The 20117-nt window shown below is 33.7% G+C and overlaps 5 protein-coding genes across 5 annotated transcripts; 3 read left to right on the forward strand and 2 right to left on the reverse strand.

The window, feature by feature from the left end:
- The first annotated feature begins 4218 nt into the window (after nucleotides 1-4218).
- LOC123683935 (ribosomal RNA processing protein 36 homolog) lies at nucleotides 4219-5799 on the forward strand. Its single transcript, XM_045622945.1, has 3 exons — nucleotides 4219-4426; nucleotides 4616-5147; nucleotides 5203-5799. Exons 1-3 carry the CDS (start codon nucleotides 4328-4330, stop codon nucleotides 5301-5303), a joined length of 732 nt encoding a protein of 243 aa, XP_045478901.1. The 5' UTR covers nucleotides 4219-4327; the 3' UTR covers nucleotides 5304-5799.
- Nucleotides 5800-7705: 1906 nt separating this feature from the next.
- Nucleotides 7706-8515, reverse strand: LOC123683943 (39S ribosomal protein L11, mitochondrial). Its single transcript, XM_045622956.1, has 3 exons — nucleotides 8317-8515; nucleotides 8079-8265; nucleotides 7706-8022 (listed from the first exon to the last, which is right to left on the reverse strand). The coding sequence occupies exons 1-3, from the start codon at nucleotides 8446-8448 to the stop codon at nucleotides 7754-7756; spliced, it is 588 nt and encodes a 195-aa protein (XP_045478912.1). The 5' UTR covers nucleotides 8449-8515; the 3' UTR covers nucleotides 7706-7753.
- Nucleotides 8516-13231: 4716 nt separating this feature from the next.
- Nucleotides 13232-14117, forward strand: LOC123682964 (putative lipoyltransferase 2, mitochondrial). The gene has a single exon (XM_045621864.1). It carries the CDS (start codon nucleotides 13389-13391, stop codon nucleotides 14115-14117), a length of 729 nt encoding a protein of 242 aa, XP_045477820.1. The 5' UTR covers nucleotides 13232-13388.
- A 275-nt stretch (nucleotides 14118-14392) lies between these two features.
- On the reverse strand, nucleotides 14393-16224 carry LOC123686270 (retinol dehydrogenase 7-like). Its single transcript, XM_045626294.1, has 3 exons — nucleotides 15372-16224; nucleotides 15084-15236; nucleotides 14393-15032 (listed from the first exon to the last, which is right to left on the reverse strand). The coding sequence occupies exons 1-3, from the start codon at nucleotides 15823-15825 to the stop codon at nucleotides 14515-14517; spliced, it is 1125 nt and encodes a 374-aa protein (XP_045482250.1). The 5' UTR covers nucleotides 15826-16224; the 3' UTR covers nucleotides 14393-14514.
- A 2266-nt stretch (nucleotides 16225-18490) lies between these two features.
- Nucleotides 18491-19719, forward strand: LOC123671471 (28S ribosomal protein S31, mitochondrial). The gene has a single exon (XM_045605331.1). The coding sequence runs from the start codon at nucleotides 18554-18556 to the stop codon at nucleotides 19697-19699; it is 1146 nt and encodes a 381-aa protein (XP_045461287.1). The 5' UTR covers nucleotides 18491-18553; the 3' UTR covers nucleotides 19700-19719.
- The last annotated feature ends 398 nt before the right edge of the window (nucleotides 19720-20117 follow it).

Consider the following 20117-nt stretch of genomic DNA (forward strand, 5'->3'; position numbering starts at 1 on the left):
TTAATTTAAAACACAATTGCTATGCAAATGATATCCATTGAACAAACAGTAATATTTTTTACTCTGATGTACTGTTATAGCATATCCAAAGTCACTTGGAGGAAGCCAGAATTTTTCGATTATACAAGGATTGTCCAAGTTTCCAGAAATTCTTTTTGGGCTGGTGAATTTATTGCCTAACAATACTTTCAATAAAACCCCAGTATTTAGCAGATCACGGTATCCACTTTAAAAGGATATCTATGGCAAAGCGTTTGTACTAGTTCAAGTGACTTTCGATATACTATACTGTACATAACTCATTGTCAAGTGAATCTATGGTGTTTCTACTCTATAGAGAACGCAATCCATTCAAGTGTTCAACTTCTGAAAGGTCCCTCATCCAAATTTAATGGTGTGTATGTAAGAAAAAACAAGTCTATTAACGATATCAATGTTCTGACCCAAATTCAATCGAACCCAGAAAAAAAAAATCGAGAACTGTGGCCAGTGAATGGAATTTTTCAAAAACTGCTGTTAATAAAATAGTCAAGAGACGCGAATACAATGATTTTAAATTTGAATACCAAGCCTTGCAAAAATTATGTCGTAATGATCTCAAAATAAAGTTCGATTCTGTAATTTGTTTCAACGGAACAAATGACAAATACAACAATAGTGATACCTCGCGAGGAAATTGAGAATGTTTTGGAAGGTATTCAAGGAGACCAAACAAGCAATAATGTATAAGAAGTATGGGTTCCAGAACCGTAAAGTGCATTTTACAAAATGGTGGACATTTCGAACACTTACTTCATTAATTTTCATTAACTTTCGAAAAATCATTTGATTTTTCTTTCATTAAATGACACTTTCGTTTAATTATTATGAATTGGAATATTTAAATGATTATTATAAAAAAAGAACCAAGAAACCAGTAGGTATACTGGTTTCTTGCTTTGATTCTAATATGTTCCATTTAGTTCAAGATGGGTATGGGTAGTTGATTTTCTTATCGAAATTTATTGCATGTTGTTAATTAAACTAAATAAAGGTAATACAGATCCGACCCAAAGAAAATTGGATAAGGGTCAAAATCACCTGAAAATCTACTTTGAATGAGATTGTATGATATATCGTTGAATTCAGCGTTAAAACTTATTTCGAAAAATGTCATAAAGTATGCAGGTCCGTATTGAGAAAAATGAGGTTGAGGGTGGCTCAGAGAGTACGAAACGTTGGATACGAAATCTAATTACTTCAAATTGAGGATAATTTACTGTTGAATAAAAAATTCCTGTAACATTTTTTGATGATATTTGAAATAAAGTGAGAAAAAAAGAAAAATCAAAATGACATCATTTACTTTTCTTATGATATCTCAATAACCGGCCCTGATAATCTCGATTGTTTTGAACTGCTTGAGAATGCTGCTATGCATGAAACTTTTTCTCCATTTGACCGACCTTCTAACTCTTATAGTTTGAAAGTTACCAATACAATCCCATTAAAAAAGTGGCCACCCTGTAGACACGTTAACCCAAGCCACCCTAGTATGTTGTACAACTGTTTGAATTTGGGTCTTACAGTGGCATTTCAGCAGCATTTCTTCATCCACGGGGCCAGACTTTTCCCCGGGTTGAATGAGGCTTTGCATTTCCTTAATGCCCATCAGGGCTGGTGCCAGGCCTTTCATGTTTAGTTTACAATCTTGGTTCATATTAAGTCCCACGAGTAGCTAAGAAAATCCAATCCCCAGTACCAGAGCCCCGCATGCTCCTGGAGGACATTATTAAATCAGTAATCGCCAGGTATCCGCAGTTCGCTTATTCGAGACTAGGTCTTCCCACTAATCATGCAGACGTCGGCATTATGCTGTTCCACCTTGTCTGGAGGTATTTATTGTGTCTTTTATACACTTGGTTCAGACTAAGATGCAAAGAAGCCCTCCTGGTGTGTGTACTGATTCGATTTTATTTCAGACTTTTTGAGATATTCCACCTGTTGCTTTGGTGTTCTGCTGGTGCTCTTCAGAATTGTACGAATTCCCGCTATCTGTCTGGCGCCGTTTAAAAATGAAAATTTTACAGGTATAAGTATGCAAAACACACCAGGTTTTCTATGTTTTCATTTTAGTTCAGACAGTTAAGCCAACACTCCCGACTCACGAAGTGTTTTTTCGAGTCTTTGAACGCCAAGCGTCCAAAGATTCCAGTCGGGCAGTCAAGTTCATTCTCTGATTTACAGTCGTGCGGTCGTGTCCCGAGCTGCCCGACTGTAAAATTATCCGAACGCTCGAACATGGTAGGCTCGTGAGTGGCTGCCTTAAGACATGACCACAGTCTGTAGAGAACACATGGCGGTAAATCTGGTATGAGTGTATATTACTTTGCATGGTTTGTGAAATACCCTAAGCCACGATACTATGGCCGGGTAGATGGGAGTTGGTCCACAGTATGGATATAGTCGATGTACTCTGTTGTATGTCCCCACAACCCGGTAAATTACCACTAGCTACCTATCCCCTTTATCCACCACCTGCCTTCTCATTGATAGGTTCATAAACTGAGTGGTTGCACTGACATTATGGCACAAGGAGCAAATGGAATATTGCTGAAATTTTCATCAAATAATCTATCTAATGATGCAATAATATACTGTGTATCATTTGAAATAAGGAAGTAGTGGTCTGTTTTCTGTAATAGAGATCTGAATATATTTGAGGGAGAAAGATTATTGTCTCAAACCCCAACATGCAAATTTTCGACTCAAATTTATATTGAGTTTTCCATAAACGTCTAATAGACCATCACAGTGAATCACCTTGTACTTTACTTAAGAAGTAAAGACTAAAGTTCAACAAATACCAAATAATCAGAAAAGCTTTCTTCGGCGGTAAAAGACAGACAGTAAAGCTGTCATTTCCAGCGGTATTTCTATAAGAAATTTGAAGTTCAAAGATTCTAAAAAGAGTTATCACTTTTTGTGAACAAATATAGCAGGCATTATACAGTTTGCCAAACCAATAATCTCAATATAACATTTAACTAGGGCTGAATGATGATGATGATGAACATTTAACTGATTGGAGTTTAAAAAAAAATTTAATTTAAAACACAATTGCTATGCAAATGATATCCATTGAACAAACAGTAATATTTTTTACTCTGATGTACTGTTATAGCATATCCAAAGTCACTTGGAGGAAGCCAGAATTTTTCGATTATACAAGGATTGTCCAAGTTTCCAGAAATTCTTTTTGGGCTGGTGAATTTATTGCCTAACAATACTTTCAATAAAACCCCAGTATTTAGCAGATCACGGTATCCACTTTAAAAGGATATCTATGGCAAAGCGTTTGTACTAGTTCAAGTGACTTTCGATATACTATACTGTACATAACTCATTGTCAAGTGAATCTATGGTGTTTCTACTCTATAGAGAACGCAATCCATTCAAGTGTTCAACTTCTGAAAGGTCCTGCAGAAACCTAGGACAATGATAAAAGACAAAAACATTGTTCCTTAATTCAACTTTGAAGCTATTTACTGTTCAATAAAACCAAATATATAATACGATAATCACTAAAACTGATGAAATCGACAAATCAAGAATCATCTTCATTGGGCTTCTCACCTCCCCATTCATTTTTTATGCGTCTCATAGCCTGAGGAGAAAATTAAATTTGAGAGCATGCATATCAAGTACTTTAAATCTATTATTACGTACTATTTCAAAAGGATCTCTTCTATGTGATGGATCGACTAAGTTCGGATTTTTTTGGAGGGCATACCAACCCAAGTGTGCACAGACCAGCAGAGGAATCATAACAATAAGTACTAAATTTCGATTGACGAAGCCTCTCGGTCCCAACTTATCAGAAGAATTACTCATTTCTAACTGTTCTAGATCTTTACGATTCTACGAGCAAATTAGTGTTACTAATTTTACATCAAAAAATAAATATATGTGAGGTTACCTCGGCTTATAAATGTCAAAATAACCCGAAAAACCACAGAATTTTATAAAATAAATGGCCCCTCACCAGAATAAATAGAACAAATTGAAACTAAATAAGTGAACTCTGTATCTAGAATACAAATGCCTTTATGTGGAATTTCAACTGAACAGACCCAACTTTTCTGTAGTACATATTTCATATTCTAGCTAAGAGTCCACTTCCTGAGTCCCTTCATGGAAAAAGAAGAAAAATTTGTGTATGTTTTCCTTTATAGGTTACAATTATTCAACATAACAACATGTTCAGAATGTAAGTTGATAATATTTTTTTGTGAAATTAGAATAAGTGAGTTTTATTGTTAGTTTACTTCATTGAAGAAAAGTCGATATGGATTCTGACAATTCAGGAAGTGAATCATCCAATGAGAGTGAACTTTCAGTGGAAAGTGAAGATATACAAGAACTGAGAGATGAGGACAGCAACAGAGTAAGTAATTTACTTTAATCATTTTATTTGGAACTTGCTTTTATTTTCATTTAAAACATTTGGAACTACATTATACTGTATTTTCGATGACAAATCCCAATTGAGGATTGTTACATCGTCCTTACTAGTAGATAGATGATATATTTGAATGTATGTACTTTTCCTGTAAATTAAAAATTTTTTTTTCAGGCTAAAATCAGGAAACAGTTGTCTCAAATGACTTATGAGGATATACAAAAATTGAAAGAAAAAATTGGGTCTAAAGTATATAACAATGTTGTATTGGGCATCAAAACCAGTAAACCTAAAACTAACTTCAAAAGAGCTAACAAAAATCGCCCAAGGGAAATGAGTTCCAAAATTCGTCCAAGAGAAATCAGTTCAAAAAAGAGTACCCCAAATAGAGCGCCAAAAAAACAGATAATGCCACGAGATCCCCGATTTGACTCAATGTGTGGAGAATATGATGAAAAATCCTTCAGAGAAAATTTTAAATTTATTACAAACATGAGAAGAAATGAGAAAAAACAATTAGAGAAAGAGCTTAAAGATACTGAAGACCCAGAAAGAGTGAAACAGATCAAATTATTAGTTCAACGACTAGGTAATCAAATTAGAGAAGCAGAAAAAAGAGAACAGCTACAGCTAGAAAAATTAGAACAAAGTAAAGAAATGAAAGAAAAACTCGAAATGGGTGAAAAACCATTATACAAAAAAAAATGTAAGTATGAATTTATAATATTTTTCATTTTCCTTAATATCTCATTCTGTTATAGCTGAAAAGAAAATTGAAGAACTTCTCCATAAATATGATGATTTGAAGAAATCAAACAAACTTCAGAAGCATATTGAAAGAAGACAAAAGAAAGGTTGTTGATAGATCTATTATAACTGAGACTATTTTCTGAGTATTTAATGGATTTAGTCATTACGTGATGTAGATTCATAATCAAATAAAATTAAACAAATTGTCGGCCTACCGCCAAAACCAGACAAGTAACATTTTGGTTATGTTATAGAAATGAAGTTTGAAAGTTTCTGCCTACAATAACACAACTTTATGGTAGAAAACCTTTTAATATGTGAAAAAGTTACATTGATTGTGATGCTGTGAACATAATTAATGTCAGAAATCAGGAAAATTTGGTTACGAACATGCACTTGACACCAAAATGATAAAAAATGTACTTATCTTGTTTTGGCAGTGAACCAATTGAATTATTTCCACAAATATTATTTGTTTTAGTTGATAATGAATTTTCATAAAATATATATCAAAACTTAGAATGTATAAACCATCATGGTCATTTTTTTATGTGAAACTCATTGTTGTAATTTTTTCCATAAAAAAAATTAAATTGTTACAAATACTAGATATTTCTCTCATATTTTCAACACCTCCAGATTCATAAAAATCCTTGCAAAGTCATGATCAGATCTTAGAGAATTTTTAAAACATAAAGGATACTTCTAAATTGGGAGGACCAAAGAAGAACATCTTGTATAAAGCTACCATTATCTTAAAAAATGTAAGGCAAATATTACTTCGGGGCCTGACGGGATTCCATCTTTCCTATTGAAAGACTGCTCGATTATTCTGGCTAGACCTTTGACCCTTATATTTAGGTTATCCCTTTCTGTACACTGTTTCCCTAGAATTTGGAGGGACGGTAGAGTCAGCCCTGTTTAAAGAGAAAATGACAAAAATATGGTCGAGAACTATAGACCGATTGTAATTCTGAGCAACTTCAGTAAAGTATTTGAAAGATTACTCTATAATATTGTTTACGCTCACGTGAAATGTCGAATCTCGGATTTTCAACATGGGTTCATTAAGGGTCGGTCGACCATCACGAACTTGACGTATATAACACAGTACATCACTTCTGCTTTAGATGATTCTTCTCAAGTTGATATAATTTATACAGACTTCTCTAAAGCGTTTGACCGACTGGACCATGGTATCCTTCTTAGAAAACTGTCCTCCTTTGGACTGACGGAGAGTTTCACTTGTTTTTTCGAATCTTACCTTACGAATAGGCGACTTTGGGTTCGATGTTTGGGTCACAGATCGGCTGATTTCGTTGCGTCTTCTGGTGTTCCCCAGGGATCTATATTGGGTCCACTACTATTTATAGTTTTCATAAATGATATTTGTTCCCAATTGTCATCCCAAACTTTGCTTTATGTTGATGATTGCAAGTTGTTCCGTCAAATTCAGTGTGTTGAGGATTGCTGGGGTCTCCAGGGATGTGCTCAATGACTGGTGTTGCAAAAACTTGCTTCCTCCTAACATTCAAGAGTGTAATGTGATATCCTTTAGCCTTAAGAAATCAATAGTAGAGTTCCCCTATAACATAAATGGTCACGTTCTCAACAGAGTCGTTCAGTATAGAGACCAAGGCCTTCTGTTCAATCAGAGACTTTGTTTCATGTCCCATGTGCGTACTATTGTTTCGAGTGGCTTCAAGACTCTGGGTTTCATCATGAGAAATTCAGGATGGTTCCGGGATGCAGGTACATATTTTGTTTTATTTAATGCGCTTGGAAGGTCAAAGTTTGAGTATGGATGCGTGGTCTGGAGTCCTTGGTATAATGTTCACATCAGAGGTTTGGAAAATATACAGAGGCGATTCTTGAAGTACGTTAGTTTTAGGCTCGATGGTGTTTATCCAAACCGTGGTGTACCACATGATCAGTTGTTGAGTAGATTCCAAGTTGATTCTTTAGAGCGGCGTCATACCTACTTAGGTATAATCTTTCTTAGAAATTTATTTCACTCATTAATTGACTGTCCCTATTTGCTATCACTAGTTGATCTTCGTGTTCCTAGACTGCCTGTACTCAGCTCAACTACATTTTATATACTTTTTCCACGCTCTAACGTCCTTCTTTTTTCGCCTCTGTATCGTATATGTCATGACTACATGAGCATCCAGCATATTATTGATATTTTTCATTGTAACCAATCTGAGATAAGGAGGGCTCTTCTGGGATCACTGCTTCACTGTGGGTAGTTAGGCATGAGCTTTTTTTCGCTCAAGCCAGGCTCCATTTGATTTGTTTTGGGTTTTATTATGTTTTTTATTTTCAGTATATAACTTTTAAGTTTAATTTCTTGTATATTTGTTTTCCCATTCTGTAATTGGCCTAGGCTGTGAATGGTATAATTATTAAATTATACTGAGGGGTCAAAAAATTGACAAATTTGTACCTTATTTCATTAGTTTGTGAATAATGGTTAATTGGCTGGGTATCTAATAAATGTACAGAACTGGGTAGAAATTATAAACAATTTTAATACTACTAAATTTATTTACACATAGTTTATCCTGTTCTCAACATTTTAGCTTCCTTCTTTTCTTGAAGTTCCTTTCGAACTTCCTCAACATATAGCTTTCTCTGCTCCAAAAATTCAGCATATTCTTCAGCATCTAAGTTTTTAACAATTTTTATTCCACATGACCTAGCTATGCCACATATCATTTCACATATTTGTTGTAATGACTTAATTTGCAAAGTAGGATCCTCTTGTTTTGTTTTAGCAATCTCATAAACATGTTTTAAAGTAATCATCCCAGCTATTTCATCTCCTCCTAAAAGTAAATGGAGTGTGTATTATTGATTTAATCAACAAAACCGCATAATAAACCTTTAAGCGAGGCCTTTTGGATACCAGCAGCTTGTTTCAAATAATACACAACTGGAGGTTTATGGATAATTAGTTCATAACTCCGATCAGGATTGACGAATACTCTCGTTGGTAAAGGTATACCTTCCTTAATATCGTTTGTTCTCTCGTTGAAGTCTTTGCAGAAAGCTGCTATATTTAATCCTCTCTAGAATGTATATTATTTGGAATCATTTTAAAATAATGGCAAAAAATATACCTGACCAAGCACTGGGCCCAAAGGTGGACCAGCAGATGCTAAACCTGCGGGTATATTGGTTCTGATATGTCCATGTTTAATTTTTTCCACAGTTTTTTTCATAGATTTCAGTCTTGCCGCAGCTTTCGACATTTTTTTCAGTAGGGAAAATTAAAATTCAATAAAATGAGGTTAATCTTTTGTCCATAGAATATAATTAACAAACATGCATAGACCTAATACCAAATTAGGTGGTTAACACAGAATACAAATATTAACATCATAAAATATTAGAAGAAGATGAACATAAATCGCCTTGTAAATGATGCATTTATTTTGATTCCAACATTCACTGCTTGTCTGACGGGACACTAAAGCAATAGCGTAACATAATTTGATTTATTTCGCAATCATCATTGATGCTCAAAAATAGTTAACAATCTGATAATAAAAATAATACTTTATTCATCCTGTCAGACAAAAATGTGGATAAGTCAAGGAAAAACAAATCAAAATAGAAAACTTAAAACATAAAAATCAGAAAAATATTCGGCAACAGGATAATAACATTTACTGACTAACATACCTAACCTTATTTGTTTTTTTGATTCATTGAACTTGAATCGTCGCAAAGATTTAGGTAAGTGATTAAAACTTTTATACACTGATACATTGGTGGAAATTTTCATCTAACAGTTTTATGTTTTTGTATACACAATAATCCCTCATTTCTTGTACTGTAGCTATGAAAGCGCGAAAGTTTGGGCATGTTACATTCGTTTTCTTTGGTATAAATTAAGCAATTGAAAATAAAAATCGAGGCTAGAGAGAGGAGACCATTTTCAATGAAAACTGGTCTACAGGAGGACCTCAGCGCGATATTAAATATCATACGCTGAATCCTCTTCTGCAGAACAAAAACTCTGCCAACATCCGATGAATTACCCCAGATCAGGATGTTATAAGATTATAAAGTCAACTTCGAACTCTACCTATGGCAAAGTAAGAGCTATTGAGTTTTTTACAAACATGAATCTTCTGATCCAAGTGGGAATCGGTGTGGATAATAATAATAATAATAATAAAATGGTTTATTCTGTAAGCTACAGGGTATAAACATATAGTCACAGAGGCGTGAGCCTGTACGTGACTTCTAAATAAACAAAATATAATGCAGTAGCCAGTATTCAAATAAATTCACAAATCAAGATCAAATTCTTTTAACATATTTCAATAAAAATATAAAAATCAACAAAAACTCAATAGCACAGTAATGATCATAGATAAGTGCCCATTCTATACATATAATTATATACATATATTATATCATAAACTGCCAAGATGCCAAGAAACTTGGTTTGCTTTGCAGATAGAACAACTTCATCCAAAAAGCGTACAACCAATCTGTGTTCATTGCTTTTTAGTGCGAAATGAACGCATTCAGTTTCAGCAATATTGATCATGATTGAATTAGAACGACACCAATCAACAAAGCACTGAACTAATAGACTGCACAACTTCTGTAACTAGTCAAAGGTCTGCGCAGCAATTATTGATGAGGTGTCATCGGCGAATATAATTATTCTCACTTTGGTCAAAAGAAGAAGAAGATCCTGGCAATTTGTTGCACAAATCATCATCTTCCTCAGATTGGAGCAGATCATTTATAAAAAGTAGGAATAGAAGTGGTCCCGGGACTGAACCCTGAGGGACACCCAAATTCACTTCACGTTCATCTGAAAATGAGCTGCCGACTCTGACAATCATAGTTCTGCCCTCAAGATAACTGGAAATCCATCTCAAGAACACACCCCTGAAACCCACACTGTAGCATTTGTCGACTAAGAATTGGAAGGCGAGACTGTCGAATGCCCGAGACAAGTCAAAAAACAATCCCGCGACGAACAAACCATTGTCAAGGCATTCATAAACGAACTCAACAAAATAGAGAGCTCCGGATTCGGTTGGGAAAAAGTAGAAAGACAGGTGGGTTTCATAAAACTTTCAAGGTATAAACAGACCAACGCAGACTTCGGGAGCGAGAGCGGGTTTTATGGAACAATCATTCCATAAAAAAGGAACTGAAACTGAACACAGAAATGATTTGATCGAGCGAATCACCACTATAAAAGTTTTATGAAACCCACTTGTCTTTTTCCATTGTTGATCACTGCTTGAAAGGCCACTCTTCAAAGAAGTAGACCTACATTAAGTATTTCTAGATATTATAGACATCACACCTTGACCTTGATGTAACATAAATATAATAGCTACATGGGGGACATTTGATTCGTCGAATGACTGGACTGGAATAGGCTTCTGTAATTGCTCACGTCTGCTGAAAACTACTTTAAATTAGAGTTACATGTCCAATTGACAAGGCGTATGCTTTATTTGTTATTAAATGTACCCTCAGCAGCTGATTTGATCATAGAGTGCTGATACCACAGTATAGAAACTAAACTGTGTTTCTATACTGTGCTGATAATATTCTATTAAACATATAAAAAATAAACGAAAACCTTGATCTATGATTTAAGTTTAAATGTCAGGTTGTTGACAACGGTTCAGATTGCTATCAGAGAAAGATCATTTAAACGAATTTTGAATTTCAAAAAGTCTTGGTTTTTCAGAATATGTGATTATATATATGTGAATTGATCTATGTATTTCTCACAGACAATTCTAATTACTTCATTATTGCTGGAATCTGTGAAAAGTCAAAGAGTTTGGACATCGACTGCATATCCTGATGTGCAAAGAGCAAAAAGTTTGGTATGTTACCAATGTAAAACAAATCTATCAGATATTTTTCCCATTTGTGAATCTAATATGCTCAAAATAGCTACCAGAGCAGAAAAACAAGATCTTTTATATTTCTGCCCTCCATTCGCGATGACTTATTGCTTCAAATACATCGAAAGAAATGCTAATTCCAGTAAAGTAACTAGAGGTTGTGTTGGAAAACACGATTCGAAAGGAAATCGTTTGAAGGCTGGTTGTGTCCATTTCCCCAGGATGGATTCTACATTATGTCTTTGTGATAACATTGCCTGCAATCAATCAAATTGGATTATTGGCATGTCTGAATGCTTTACTACTACATTAATGGTTACGACTCTATTTTACATCGGTATCGCTTAATTTAAAATGAATATAATAAAACTTTAACGATTAATATTTTTACTTTGATTACCCAAATCTTGAACAAGTAGGACAATGAGTAGAAAAAAGTGTTGCCTGTCGTGAACAACAGTGCTGCCACTTCTTGCTAAGTAAGAATTGCGATGAATCAAAATTTGTGATGTTTGAAGTTACAGAAAAGTACAATAGCTCTTTGTTATGGAATATCCTAAAAAGGTCACATTTTGAACATACGATTTCAATCTTCATTTAACAAAAACAAACAAAGTGAGCATATTGTAAAGCGATGCCTTCCTGCCATCCCTTATAAAATAGTCTACAACTTGATATTGTAAAGGTTTCAGTTTTTTAAGTTCTATATAGAAAAAGAAATAAGAATAATAATAATAAGAATAAAAGAAATCTTTACAAAAATTCAAATTACTCCTAACTGAATGTTGGACAGGGAGAAAGAAATGGGAAGGACGGGGAAGAGAGGGGAGAAATATATCTAAACAACAGAAAAAAATATAGGGACTTACATATTAAGGTTTGTACCAGCTAAACAGGGCTGGCGTTAGGGGTGAAACAGTAGCTGTTTTCTAGTCAGGTGCGTGTCACCCCGGGGCATTACAGCTACGAGTGAGTTTTCGAAGCTTCGCATGCCTTACCGCCCTTTGTATCATGTGGTGTGATAGGTAATCTTTCATCGATCGTATGTGATCGATTGTGAATGTGAGAATCAGATATATTACTTACGCATTGTTCATCGGCGTCGAAGAAATCCAGGAATTTATTGTAGGTCAAAATGTACGAAAAAAAAAGAAACCCATTGGAAACGACTTTAGAAAGAAACGATTAGCAAAATTGCTAGAGAAATCAAAAATGGCGAATTATCATCGAGGCAGGTGATGTTTTTTGTTGGAGAAGGGGATGTTTATTGATACTTTTTCAGCAGGGGCGCCAAAAAATTCTCTGCTTCTGGCCAAAATTGCTCACGCCGGCCCTGCAGCTAAATACCTCTCAAGACTAAGCTTAAACTAACCGAGAGGCGGTTTTCGGACTATATCTGTTGGAACACGATTCCAAAACTGCGGAAATCTCACAGAAAAACCATTAGATAAAAAATTTGTGAGATGCACAGGTATTCTCAAAGTAAGATTGACAAGCGTTTTTAACTGACGAACGTCATCTCCAAGACACTGCAAATTGCAATATAAATAGTATGGATTACGCGATTCCAGAACCTTGTATCCCAAGAGCAGCGTATGCGGCGTTGTTTCATGGTTAACAAATTTAGTTCTTGTTGTTACCGATTGGCGTGATTAAACTTCCTCAAATTGTAGATGAATATGACACTGTAGCATTATGCAAACACTCGAGTTGTTCTAAAGGCGCACCGCAGGTTCATTCGTGAACACGAGTGTCGAGTTGATCATCTTGTACTTAGAATATTAATAATGATTAGAAAAGTTGGTTGATGTCTGAAATTAATTGTGACAGCATAATATTTCCCTAGGAAGCTGCCATTCCATCCGCATTCCGCATACGGGGAAGAACTATTACCGGAATCAAATATTAGTAGTATGCCTTACGAACTATGAAGTTCGCAAGGGTTAGGTAAAGTTAATCTTGGGATGGAATGGCAGCTTCCTTGGTGGCTCGATTAGTAGATCATCGGACTAGTGATTAAATATTAAAATATTGTGCTATTAATAATGATAATCTATATATTCCAAGATCTTGTAGTTCACACCATAGACTAACGAAATATATTTCAAACCACAGAAAGTTTAAACCAGATAGAAGTTAATTATTCTGTGACCAGACTAACCTAGCAGCTGGCCTGACTTAATATGATGTAAACATATAAGGAATAAGGATATAAATAAGCACATATTCTACTATTTTATAAATGTTGGATCATAACATCTATTTTTATTAGATAATTAACAGATGGTGCCCTTGTAATGTCTCCGCTTATAAGGGTAATGAAATTAGGAACTTTAAGTTACGAAGCAGGTCTCAAATTGCAAAATCTTGTGGCAAAAAATCATATACTTGGAAGTGGAGATTTGAACACAATACTTCTCTTAGAGCATACTCCTGTTTATACAGTTGGGTTGAGAACAGCAAACTATGACAAGAACATTGAAAACAAACTGAGAACACTTGGAACAGAGTTTTATAGGACTAATAGAGGTGGTTTAATCACTTATCATGGTCCAGGTCAATTGGTAGCATATCCAATTTTAAATTTGAAAGATTTTAAACTGACTATGAAAAGTTACATTGTTTACTTAGAGAAATCCATTATAAGTCTTTGCAACTCTTTGAACCTCAAAGCTTATACCTGTGAACATACAGGTGTGTGGATAAATGATAGAAAAGTATGTGCCATAGGTGTGCATGGCAGTCGTTACATTACGACACATGGATTAGCTCTAAACTGTTCCATAGATGTTCTTAAAGGGTTTGAACATATAATTCCTTGTGGTATTGAAGGTAAAGGAGTGACCAGCTTATCTAAAGAACTTAAAAAAAGTTATAGTGTGAATGAAGCTGCAGATGCATTTTTAAACTTTTTTTGCGATACATTCAACTGTACTTACATTCATATGCCAAAAGAAGAAAATGATAATTTGTTAACTGATCTATCATTGAATAATAATAAAATAAGTTTTCTATCTTGGGTTTGAGTATTACTTTGTTTATTAGTAATAGATATTGTGGCGGCAACAAAAAGCATTTTGTTATGATATAAATCCTATTGAAGTCAAATAGCTTATCAATCTTTCAGTAGGGAACTGAGTTCAAATCAAACATAGGATATAAATAGTCCCATAAAAAAATAATTTTGAAGTGAAAGACTTACATATTTAGAGCTTGCTAATTTTTAACACCTAATAGTGTATCATTCCACGATCATATCATGCACATCTCAACTGAAATAAGAAGAAATAAAACAACTTAGGAGTTGTAGTGGTAATTAACCATCAAAAGCCAATCGAATTTCACACAATATGTTAATTTTTGCATAGAATATATTCTAAAAATAATTTGAATTTCAAAAATGCAGTATAAATTTCTGGTAATTTATGCTATAATATCCATTTCTGATCTTGAGTACTTTGGTATATGCATAAATTTTTCAACAAAATAGTCTTTGATCACAACAGGACTCCAATAAAACAATGAATGGTAAACAAAATACCTCCAAGGCTCATTCTTGTATACAATTTTTGGTGAAATATTTAAAAGAGCATCTTCAAATAATTCATAAAGTTTTTGATCTTGAACTTTTTTAACTTCTACTGGGGGTTTAATGACACTCAAGTAAGTGTGGTAATCTCTAAAATATCGATCGTAAAAAGATTTTTGCTCTTTAGACATGTCCATATACATTTCATCAGCATATTTTGGTTGATTAGCCATTATGTTACTTTGTGTAGTAAAAGATCCAGGAATAAAATTTACTATTTTAATTCCATACTTTGCTGATTCTAATCTGAGAGCTTCACTCCAACCTCTCAATCCGTATTTGGTAGCTCCATAAACAGAAAGTCCGGGAAGACTTTGTATACTGCAGTGACTACTTATATTGATAATTCTACCTGAAATGCAAGTTCTTGTAAAATGGTAACTCAATATTTTATTTTTATTACCTTTATATTTTCTCAATAAAGGGAAAAATTGTTTCGTCATTATCATAGGCCCAAGTAAGTTGATATTCAGTTGTTGAGAAATATGTTTATGAGTAAGCCATTCAAATTCACCAAAAACCATTATTGCAGCATTATTTATGACAGCATATAAATCTGAAATTAAAAGAGTTTACAAGTTAATATAAAAAAAAAACATTAAACAACTATTAGCCTTTAATCTTCCTTTGAAGTAAAGACCAAACAATCAAGTAATAATATTTAGATGTTGGAAATGGTACATGCACTCACCATATTTGTTAGCATCTAAAAATATTTCCACATATTTCACAACTTCAGTTATGTTATTTGAGTCTGTTAAGTCTAAAAGAACAGGAACAATCTGATCTTCTGAATATTTCTCTTTGATTATGCGGGCTCCTTGTGACTTCAGATTCAAAAATCCAGCGATCACAGTGAAACCTAAATCTGCCATATACTGTGCAAATGAAAATCCTAAACCAGAGTCACATCCTGAGATAAATATCACATTTTTAGATGTTGGTGTTATTTTTTCTGTGTTATGCAAAACATATAGTAAACATGATCCTGTTAAACCAATCATTACTGCTGTTCTTAAGAAGTTATTTGTATCAAAACCATCAACCAATAACTTAGCCATTCCAAAAAGTCCTGCTCCAACTGCGGTGTAAGCTTCATTCAAAATCTCAAAAATTGTTAAAGAATATTTCGATATCGTTCCCATTTTCAAGTTTTTGGGCTCTAGTCAACCTTTATAAGAAAAACCAGAAATTTCAAAATATAATATAAGGGATCATATATTGTCATCAAATTACTTTGAACCAGAACGAAGATACTTTCAAAATTTCAGTCATTACCCCTTTTCTTAAACAATCATGGTTTTCACTTGCACTGTTCAATTTATGTATGAATAGTCTGTTCTTGTTTCGTATTTTTACAAGTTAATATGGCATTATATCAGTTTCTTATTTCATTTTAAGTGAACGTAAAAATATCAACTGGCAGCGGTCATCGAATATTTGAATCCGATTTAAATAGCATTAGGAGGGAAATATATCCATTTGAATTTTTGTCATCTGATCTACCATTACGGAATAGAAAAATAATGTACAGAATCCCTAATACCTACTAATATATGCAAATATCTGAATACAAAAATATTGAGAGACATCTCCGACTCCGACCTTGATTTTTGAATATAATTATTGATTTTGATTGTAGGGTCCATTAAAGTTAACCTATCACAATTCGAACTAATGTGATTAGACTGAAAACTCCTATTATCGTCTTGGAGTATAAGTTGAGAAAATGAAATGAGAAATAAATGATTATAATACCCCACATTTTTAAATCCATCGATAATAGCGTAAAAGTCAGATCAGGTTCACGTAAAAATTTTATTTTATTCGAGCATGTTTCTGCAACCCGGAATAGAATATATTGTTCGCTAAGGAAGTTCAAACTTGCGTAGACTCAATCTTTTTGTAGAGTGTGATACATTGTTGAATTCGTAATTTTTTTCTTTATAACATCGTACGGAGAACCAATATGGTATCCATAAGAAAAAAAAAGTTGACTATGGCCGATCGAAATGGAAAGCAGAAAAAATCTCAGGACACCATTAGAATCTCTATATTGGATAATGGCTACAAACCGAATTTTGTGATGTTATCTCCAGAAAAATCAGTTGTACAGAAAAAAGGAAATCTAGATTTTTAGTTTTTTCGAGATATCTCGGGAAACATTGAAGATATTTTGGATCTATAAACCCCAACATACTATTCCCTAAATAACGCAACTTTTTTGTAATTTAAGCCACCTTGTATTTCTAACGATTTTCGATATCCCTATAGTGCCTCTCTAAATAGTTCTAACCCTGTATAGAGAATATTCATTTCAAGCTACATGCAAAGTTTCGTGTTAATACCGTCCTCAGAACCATAGCAAATTCAAGCAGAATATCAACAAAAACTAGAAAAAAACTGGCAAATTTTCAACTCGGTCGTAACTGTTATTGAAGTATTGTGTTTTTTTTTTCGATATTCTTCTTTCATTATCTTTGTTCTGATAACTCGATCAACATGAAATTTTAAAATGAGCTTGAAATTGTTATAATGCAAAATTTAAGATAGAAATTTTGCATTATTGAACGCTCGTTCCTGATCTCCCGCTTATTATTTCGTCACGATGTCTGTATTTTCAATTTGTTTTAGCCGGGATTGGTCTCAAATGATAAGGTTCGACTCGATGCAGATGATGAATTCTTGTAGTTTCGAAATTATTATTGAATAATTCGGAAACCCTTAGCCAGGTTCTGTTCATTAAGGATCTCAACCGCGGCAGAAGAGATCCGAATCTACCCTGAAAATTTTAAGTTTTCAAGTTTTTTTTTCCTTTTGAGAGTTATCGTGTTTACAGCTGGCTGACAGGAGACTAATTTCGTAATTAGTGGTGGAACTCTATCGTTTGAGACCACCATCTGGCTCGAGTGTCTACGAAAATTCAGAAGAGCGCCGTAGAAGCCAATGTGGAAATCAACCGAAGTTTTTCCAATTTTATTTAAATGAAGCTGAATCCAGGCGGCAGCACATTCGTTATGATGGTCGGTAATTTAGAATTCCATAATGTTGAGGTTTAGGTATGATGCATAGAAAACCTAGTATGTCGAGCACATTTAAATTCGTGGTCTAGTGTGCTGTGCCAATCTATTGCACACAACTTTTATACACAAAACTTCAACTCAGTAGAATTTCACAGCACTCTTGACCACGAATTTATTTGAACGCTCGTTTTACTTGTAAAACTTTCAGACAAATCGGGAGATTTTTCAGATTTATGTCTTCTTGATTTTGAGAGATCATGACAGTTTCAGATGGCGCATACAGCGTTAATATTTGACATTTCTCGCGATTCTCGACTCTCGTGACGTTTGAGTATAGAATGATAATATTTTACATATTGTATATTGTATTGTATTGTATATTGTATGTTGGTGACAATCTAATCGTCTATACTCTGAATAGGCCGTCTGTCATTATATTCCAATTCCATAAATTTTATTAAATATTCGATATGAACTGAATTTATTGTGAAAGTTTGGAGTGTCTTAAATCATTATTTCATTTTTAAAAGGCACCAGACAGATAGTGGGAATTTGAACAATTCTGAAGAGCGCCACCTTACCGAACTCCAAAGCGACAAATGGACTATCTCAAAAAGTCTGAAACAAAATCGGATTAGTGCACACACCTGGGATTCTAGCATCTTAGGTTAAGGTAGAGTATAGAATTAGAATTCTATGTTCTAATGGTTAATCGTTTACCACAGATTATATTTCAGCCATAGAGTAACGAAATATTTCAGCCATAGATGGATATTAGGTCTATGATTTCAGCAGGATTCGCCTAACCTTAAAGTCATAATTCATTACGATTTTTAAATGCAATCAAAAAATGAATAAATTGGCTATTCATTTTTCAGTTCGAACATCCTTCGTTTCAAAAGGAAATAGATATATCTCCATATCCTCACGGAGATGTTGTAAGAATGAGGATGAAACTAATAATTTGGTTGTAACAAAAAAAGAAAATAAAGATGGTAATAAACCTGAAAATAACGACAAGTCGAAGATAACAAGGTTGAACAGTCTTTTAAAAGAGATGATATCTGCACCTAAAGTTACAGTTACCCCTACATTAGAGTTGGCCAAACCAATACCTAAATGGGGAAGCTTGAAAGATAATATAGATCATAATACAAAAATGTCGGAGAAAAAAGGACAAATGGAATCACCTAAACCTAAAGAGGAAAACATTCTAAAAGCAGCTAAAGAGGTTGCTGAAACTCTTGGAGGGGATACAAAGCAAACTGAGTCTGAATTATTGAAGAAATTACTTGGCAGTAATGGAGAGGACAAATCAGATGCGGTAACAAGTCTAAGTGATATATTTAAAGGCATGAAAATCGATACAAGCAAACCTCAGGTAAAAGTAACAAGTCGTTCCGAACAAGTGAGGAAAATATTAGGTAGAAATGTGGGAAAACAAAAACCTTATCAGGAAAGAAGAAAAACTAAATCTTTTGAACCGTTAGGAAAAAGAGTAATTACAAAATTAGATATTATTGATCTATATGGTAGTGAACCCTTAGGAATATTCACAAGTCATCCAAATGAATATACTGAACATGTTAAGAATTCTACATGGGAACTACTAACTCAGAGAGAAATGAAACTTCTTGTAACTCATCCTCCAAGTAATTATTTTCAACAAATGATACTATGGACTGAGCAAGGAAAATTATGGAAATTTCCTATTGACAATGAAGCAGATCTTGAGGATGAGAGCAATGTTTCATTTGCTGAACATATCTTCTTAGATAGGCATTTGGACCCTTGGTGCCCACCAAAAGGACCTATTCGACATTTCATGGAGTTAGTATGTGTTGGATTATCTAAAAACCCTTATTTAACTGTCAATGCCAAAATAGAGCATATTGAGTGGTATAAAAAATATTTTGAAGACAAAAGACAACTTTTGAAAGATGTTGGTGCTGCTTTAAATGAATATGAACCAAATAAAGAAATTAATGCAGAATAAAAGTATTGAAGTTGATTAGACTAGGGTATTTTATTCACTCTTTGTCCAAAGTTTTATTTTATCTTCTTATACATTTCAATTACATCATAAACTTCTGACCTCAGTTTAGAAAAGTGAATTAACTTGTTCTTTGAAAATATATCGATGGAAATTTAGTTCAGCATTTCATAATGCCTAGTAGTTATTGTTTAATTCTTCAAATAATTAACCAATTATTTTAGAAATTTCAGGTTATTTTGAATTGATTGAACTTAATCAGAAAAATGCTTTCTTATATAATTTGCATCAGTATTTATGATGGAAAGACAAGTATCAGTAGAAGTTTTGTGCTTCTCAATATTCTGGTTACACTCATTAAAAATGGAAATTAAGGTTTACTAACAGTCAAAGAATCTTAGATATTATAGAATTGTATTAT

This window comes from Harmonia axyridis, chromosome 1 (assembly GCF_914767665.1).
Source record: "Harmonia axyridis chromosome 1, icHarAxyr1.1, whole genome shotgun sequence".
Taxonomy (NCBI): Eukaryota; Metazoa; Arthropoda; class Insecta; order Coleoptera; family Coccinellidae; genus Harmonia; species Harmonia axyridis.